This window comes from Hypomesus nipponensis, chromosome 2 (assembly GCF_054491055.1).
Source record: "Hypomesus nipponensis isolate SF chromosome 2, ASM5449105v1, whole genome shotgun sequence".
NCBI classification, from domain to species: domain Eukaryota; kingdom Metazoa; phylum Chordata; class Actinopteri; order Osmeriformes; family Osmeridae; genus Hypomesus; species Hypomesus nipponensis.
Genome location: NC_140362.1, coordinates 12,462,501 through 12,470,137, shown reverse-complemented (window position 1 = coordinate 12,470,137; position 7,637 = coordinate 12,462,501). Strand labels below are relative to the sequence as shown.

The 7,637-nt window shown below is 46.0% G+C and overlaps 1 protein-coding gene across 1 annotated transcript in view; it reads left to right on the top strand.

Moving 5' to 3' along the window:
• The first annotated feature begins 305 nt into the window (after nt 1-305).
• The window catches only part of prdm1a (PR domain containing 1a, with ZNF domain), a 14,101-nt gene continuing 6,769 nt past the window's right edge, over nt 306-7,637 (top strand). The window contains exons 1-4 of the mRNA XM_084706502.1: nt 306-488; nt 2,727-3,041; nt 5,761-5,880; nt 6,961-7,213. Coding sequence (XP_084562628.1) covers nt 462-488; nt 2,727-3,041; nt 5,761-5,880; nt 6,961-7,213 — 715 coding nt within the window. The 5' untranslated portion in view covers nt 306-461. The remainder of the gene's footprint in view (nt 489-2,726; nt 3,042-5,760; nt 5,881-6,960; nt 7,214-7,637) is intronic.

The window sequence follows — 7,637 nt, the reverse complement described above, 5'->3', positions numbered from 1 at the left end:
ACGCACACATAAAACCGTAAAGCCATTGTGCTTAATATGTACACCAAAATCGTACAATTATCTTAGCCTCTGCCGTGTGTGTGTGTGTGTCTAGTCGTCTCCTCCTAAAACTCAGGCATCAGGTGAAAGCGCCTGCTGTTTCCTTGGACTTTTTTTTACTGAGTAGAAGGCGGTGTGTGTGTGTGTGTGTGCGCGTGTGTGTGGGCGGTGCAGAAGGGGCGGAAGAAACAACGAAAAGTGGGAGGAGCTTATGGCCCCCCTCAACAAGTGAGATGTTGATTCACTCAGTCAGTCAAACAGAAGGCACTCACTGGAGCACACACACACACTCGCTCACAAACTCCACTGGCACTGTGGAGTAGCGCTCGGAGCAAAGGGGTAGAGGGAGAGCTGCACCTGTCCCGCACACACACGCTGATTCGCGCACACACACTCACCCAAGGGACAAATCAGACAGCCCTATGTGTGGCTGGGACCAAAGCTTTTCGGTGAGTAAAGATTCTGCTACTGTGTTCTTGAGCTACTTCATGGGGGGGGGGGGGGGGTGAACAGTCTTATGATGTCTGAATTGTGCTCTATTTTGGTGTATTTGTCAGTTATCTTTTGTCATTTTAATTGTGACTGCTGTTAGCGACGTTTCGTTCGAGGGAATCTCTTGGAACTTTCTGTTTTATTTTTGTTTTATGCACTTGCCGATGTTGTTTGAAACTCAGATGTTTGTTATTTAACTTGTTGTAAGAATAGCAGTAAAATCTGAGGAATTTGTGTTGAATGTTAGTTGATTAAGACGTTGTTTGTTGGCATATGTTAGACTCCATTCCTTTAGTGAATTTGGAGGATTTCTTAGTTTAATTTTTGGTTTCAAGTCAACTTTCATTTCAAGCTGTTGTTTTAAAATGTTTTACTCTGACTGCATGAAATTAGATGTTCATTAAGATTAACAGGAATAGAATACTTTTTTTTTTCGATAAGTTGCCTAATAAAAAAATTATAAAACATCCAACATTTTTGGGGGGACATTAGTGAAGTGTAGTGAAGTGTATGTCTTATAGGAATATAGTTACCAAACTGAGAGCTGATTTAATCAGTTGACTTTTGTTATTCTCAGTTTCAATACTATACTTGTTTCACAGATGTCGTACAAAATGAAACCTTACAGCAAAGAACAGATGAAACTTTACAAAATCACTTCTAAAGTGTAAATTATTTTATTGGCAAGTCTTCTTTTCTTTTCCTAAAATGCAGCAAATTACGATAAATATTTTAACCAAAAATGTGTACAAAAGAAGTTGATCGTAAAATGACTGTTAAAAATGACTGCCTAGTGGAACTCTTCACTAGGCAAAGCTGTCTGGGAAATACGTATTTAATATTTGTGGAACCTGGGGACTTGGGAAAAAAAAAAAAAAAAAAGGATAATAAAACATGTTACGTGAGTTTGAGGTATGACCAAGCTTTGTTAGTTATTTCTGATCTATCGTCAATAGTTTTTTGGATGTCTTTCCAAACATGTCAAAGCAATAAGTTCTGGTTATGGAGAGGTCATGGATACTTTTTTTTTTCCTTTGTGTGGAAAATAGATGTTTATCCCTTTTGTGAGCATGTGTATCTGTGTGTGGGATGGTCTTGGGTGGGAAGTGTTTGAAGTTTGTTTGTGCTGCTGTGGGCCCCCAAATGGAAAAGTTTGTTGCTCCCTTTCCTGGTCTTCCACATACACTTGGGATGATTTGCTGGTTCCGCTACTCTGCCACTCTGATTCCAATTTTAGCCCCCGTTCAGACATACTTCCTTCCTACACCTTCTCCTGTTTGTCACTCCTAACCCCTCGGGGAGGAGAGAGGGAGACACAGATAGATAGGGAGGATGAATAAAGAGGAAAAAGCAGGCTACAAAAGGGCAGAGAGAAAGGGACCAGGAGTGAGGAGAGTGAGAGGAGAGTGAGGAGAAGGATGAGGATGGACAGAACAACACTTGAGATTTGTTTCATTTGATGGGAGTGTGGAGAGAGAGAGAGAGAGAGAGAGAGAGAGAGAGGGAGACGGAGGGGGAGAGGAAAAAGGCAAAAGGCTGGGAGCCAAACATCGAAGAAATGAGAGATGGGACGTACGGGGTAGCAAGCCTTGACCCTGTGACCAGACGGCAGCTTGCACAGCTCACGGCAGCAGACTTGAGGGTTTTCTGTCATTGGCCACTCAATCTATCTGCGCAGTCATTGGTCGCTGTCTGCTCAGCCCAACTGTTTGCTCGCTGCGATGCTCAGAAGAATTCAGACAAGCATCGGAGATAGCACACGATAACAAAAAATATTTGTCTTTGACTTCTCCCTTTTTCAGTCTCTGTTTTGAAATGCTGCGAGCATACGTGTGTGGAGGGAAACGATGTCCTATCTTTGGTGGCCTCCTACTGTACACACACAGGGTCTGGATAAAACCTCACACACAGCTCAGATAGACAGTCTGCTGACTCAATCTGTATCATAGTAACTCAGCCCTCACTGACTCACACTGGATAATAAAGTCCTCTCTCTAGAGGCCTCTCTCTCTCTCTCTCTCATAGTCACCCCCTCACTTCTGGTTCCTTTTGTCCTTATCTTCGCTATCTCCCTTTCATCTCTTTCATGTGTCTTGTCTTTATTCTCCAAATCTGTTTTTATCTTTTATCTTTTTTTTTTTTTTTTTTGTGTCTGACGCATTCACTGAATCTCTCTCTCTCTCTCTCCCTTTCAGGCGACCTCTCATAGCTCGGCCATGTTGACTACTGAGGGGGCCCACACCGTTGAACACGACGACGACAAAATGGACACCGAGCTGCACAGGAACACCGAAACCACCACGGACGCCAGATCTAAAATGGCCGCCGCCGACCCCACGATGGAAGAGGCCGACATGATGAGGTGGACGGAGGCAGAGTTTGAGGAGAAATGCACCTACATTGTCAAAGACACGCCCCAGGAACCAAGCCCGGACAGCGAGGGCCTGACGAGGGCTGAGGCGTCGCTGCCCCGCAATCTGGTGTTCAAACACCCGGCAAGCTCCAAAGAGGTGAGCCGAAACACACACACACGTACACTCCTCGTCCAGTAAATACAGACATCCTATCTCAGCGTAACGCATGTATACAATTACAGACATTCGGTTACTTAGACACACACACACAGATGCTCATACAATGGCAACCATCTGGAATCCTGCTCTCACACTGCCACACAGACAATGTACCACCCCCCCCCCCCAAACCTCCACAGACACTCACACACACGTGACTCAACACTCGTCATACCGTCAACTCTGAAAAGTTGCAGCCCTAGGGGATATTGTGGTGAAGTGTGTCTCGTTCTCACACACACACACACACACACACACACACAGACAGACATAGTTACAACTGTTTGTAAGCGCAGCGTCTGAAGGGGATTTACCTTTTTTGCAGATGATCGCGCGCACCACACACACACACACACACACACGCACACCCATTCACTGAGATGTAATGGAGGATTATGCAGACTGCATCAAGAGTTGATCTTCCATGCGTCCATGCTATCATGAATCATTATCTCTGCTGTTATCAGAGTGTGATAAAACAATATTGATGTGTGCGTGTGTTCATGTATTTCTAAGAAGCATCATTTTCACATCCCCATTTAGAGCAGTTGTCTTTGTTATCCCCTAGAGGGAGCACTAACATACAACAGTTGCCAGAGTGGGTAACTTAAACCCTCCAAATGTCAACCATACCAGCATTCACAGCCTCAACCATGATGGGATTGGGAGGCCAGGTTGACTACATGAGTCAACTAAAGACGGCTCGTGGCTTTAAGCTTATGCTACAATTGTCCCAGGACAGACATCATGATGAGGATGCTGAACTCAGCATGTGAGCTCTGGGTTGAATGTGGTGTCAGGGGGTCAAGAAATGGTTGCAGTCCATTGTGGTCCTAACCTGATCAAGACCCTGTTTGGTCCAGCAGAATAGATTTTCTAATCATCAGCTGTCTGTGTTTCTTATCATACCAGAGGGGAAAATTGTGCGTGTGTGTTTCCAGTACTACAGTACTTTGTTTACGAGCTGATACGATATCAGTCAATATTAATCTTCCTTTGACGGAAGCAGGTCACAAAGATAAACTGATAGAGAAACAGAGAAACAGAGCAAGAGAGGAAAGAAAGGTTTGGGAAGAGGGTAATATCCAAAGTGATCAAATTATGTTGACCGTCATTAAGGGGAGCATTGTAAAGTCAGTTAATAGGTGATCCACCTAAACATTTTAATTTGGAGACTTGCTTCCTCCCACTAATAGATATGGGGATTTCCCAACTCTTAAGGGGAGACGGGGTTGGGCGTGGAAGAGTTTACTTCGGACACGCATGGAGAACCCTTTGGGGAAATCTCCGTCTGCGTGCGGTAGCCTTTAAGTCTGTGTGTGTTTGTGTGTGTGTGGTGAGGGGGGGAACATGGTTGTGTGTGAGCGTGTCGGCGTACACACGTAGGTTCATCAAGTTCACAGGCGGGATCTTAGGCTAAACATCTAGGCATGGTAATCCTTCACTCTCCAACAGGCTTGCTTTTATTCCTTTTTGGATTCCTTTCTTCCTCTCCTTTTTTTCCTCAAAACGTCCTCTTTTTTTGAAAATCTCGATTGTCTCAAAGGGAACAAAGGCCTCTTAATATCAGGTGTGGATACCCCCTTGAAGGGGAGAAGTCTTTGGAGGTAATTAGTTGGGTTTGATGTGGCTGGGTGTGTTCGGTGGTTACGAGAGGGGGTGTTAGAATGGGAGGTGGAGGGAGGGGCCACGTGGGCCATTACAGAGAGAAGGCGGCGTTTTGGCTTCATAACCCAGGAGATGCTTTGTGGCATGACCTGATGAACGTTCAAATGGGGATGCTGAACTCTGACCCCCAAGGCGTCTGAAACAGAGACACGTCTGTTCAAGACAGTTAGGTGTTTGCCCACACACGCACACACACACACGAGCTCGCGCACGGAATAAAAACGACAAGTCTACACAGCTGTTTCCCTCACCAGAGCACTAGCGCTCACACACTTACACAAGCCTCTGTTGTTTGTTGATTCAATCATGACATGATGACTTCTTCCGCCCTCTTCATTTGAGGCCGTTGACGTCCTGGCAGGATGCGATTACGTAAATCAGCCCCCGAACCATGGTTCAGACCACCTAGGACCTCTTCTCTCACACACCCTGACACACTTTCATAAACACACTTGGCAACACTTTTAGTGTACAGGAACTACCATGTAAGTACATAGCCATAACTGTTGTAAAAAAATAAGTACATAGCCATAACTATTGTAAAAAAATATTGTAGCAATTACTATTAAATTAAATATAGGTTAAATAGTTGTATAGATTTTGTACAAAAGTTTGAGAAGGCTATGGGGGAGGGGTGGAAGGGGGGTGAGGGGAAGTTGTAAATGGGTATTTGAAGGTTGCGATACCAAAACAAGACGAGCGTTGACATCCAGTTACCCCAGGAAAGCCCAACCTCCCCTGTGCTGAGTTTCACGTGGGTACTTGAACCCAAGTGAAGATGTGCCACTAAACCATAATAAAGTGCAACTACATAGCAGTTCCTATGTAACTACTATGCTGTTAGTACAGCTATTGCTTTGGGGTTACGTGGTAGTTCATATCAACTTCATCTAAAGTGTTGCCACACACTTCCATCACTCTTTCTCCCCCTAGGTACACACACGCACACACCCTGCTTATCACTCTCTCTTTCTGTATCCGTTCCCAGGTGATTGGAGTGTGCAGCAGAGAGTACATACCCAAAGGAACCCGGTTCGGCCCCCTGGTGGGCCAATGCTACACTGCAGACAGCGTCTGCAAAGACGCCAACAGGAAGTACTTCTGGCGGGTGAGCATTCTGGCAGGGAGGAGGAGGAGGAGGAGGGGGGAGGGGGGGGGGGGTTACACAGTCACAGCAGCTTCACTTTCAGTAAGAGCGGAACAGCAGAAAAACAATGGAGAGACAAAAATGTCATTTCCTGTTCCACTGACAGGGTGTGACGTCACTGCAGGGGGTCTCTCGGGGCTCTGAGGAAGTGTGTGTGTGTGTGTGTGTGCGTGGTGGTGGTGGGGGGGTTTCTCTGCGGTGTAGGGTGATCTTTTTCTCGGGGTGTGCGCGCAAATATTAGTCTGCAATTCGTTCGGCTCTTACACGCAGAGTGACAAAGCAGTCTCTGTTTGTTCCACTCTGTCAACACTGTTACTGGAAATCAATGGTGTTTTGAAATTGTTCCTATGTTCTAGGCATTTTAAATCTGCTCCATGACTGCATAAGATAGCGGTTCTTATATCAGTAAGAGTGGCACATAAATGTAGTCAAATCTGTACCGGAACGCAGGAAGAAAGAGAGAGAGAGAAAAAGGGAGAGGAGTGAGTGATGTCATTTTTACAGTGTGCAAAGAGAAACTACTACATGTCATTGTTCCTGTAAGTGAACACTTCGTACACACGAATCTGTATTCGGCAAGGTGTTCCATTCACCTCCATCGTCTGGGCCACAATAACAAGTCAGAGACGCTTTGGCTTTGAGGTGATGGTGCAATCACCATTGTGAGATAGTCGGCGGGTGAGAGAGAGAGAGAGAGAGAGAGAGAGAGGGGGAGAGGAGATCAGAATGAGTCAAGTCCTTCAGGACGAGTATAAAGAGAGGAGCCGTCAGTCGATCTCTCTCTGTCCGGACTTCTCAGAGGCTGAATGGTGAACTGAGAGAGGTGAGGGTGGAGAGGGAAAGAGGAATGAATATACTAGATTAACAAAAGAGTTGGGTGAAGATTTGCCTTACAGTTTCTTTTGTTTTTTTTTCCGATTTAATTCTTAGATCTCGCCTTATCAAAATGTCTCCTTTCTCAAACTTGCTCACCCTGTCACTGACTCGTACGTCACTGGTACTGACTTTCTCCTCTCCTCTTGTCCTCCCTCCGTTCATCAGATATACTCCGAGGGTGAGTTCCACCACTTTGTGGACGGCCTGGAGGAGGAGCAGTCCAACTGGATGCGCTACGTCAACCCAGCCCACTCGGCCAGCGAGCAGAACCTGGCTGCGTGCCAGAACGGCATGGAGGTCTACTTCTACACGGTGCGGCCCGTTGCCCCCGGCGCTGAGCTCCTGGTGTGGTACTGCCCCGAGTTTGCCCAGCGCCTCCACTACCCGCCCTCCGGAGAGATGATGATGCAGAAACTCAGTAAGGACTCGGATGGATGGATGGATGGATGGTTGGATGAATTGTTGTGGGCTTTTTTGGCCCTCTTACTGTAGCAGGTTACACGCCTGAGCTTTTCTGGGTAGTCTGACTCACGTATGCATTAGTAATGACTGGGGCCACTTGAGAGAGCAAAAAACCTTCCTGATATACGTGATGCATAACGCAAACACCCTTCTGCCTGCTGGCAAAGCCCGAGGGGAGAGCCTAACAGCTCGGCCAGGGTTGTGCAGTGTTTGGTGAGGGTGCAATTATTATAATTTATTTTTTTCAATAACCAGGATAATGCTTTGGATGAAACCCAAAGCATTTCAACACTACATCAGTGTTCAGGGTTTTCTGTGTGTGTGTGCGTGCGTGCGTGTGCGTGTGTGTAAGACAGAGTTCCTAATTGTGTTGCTCTTCA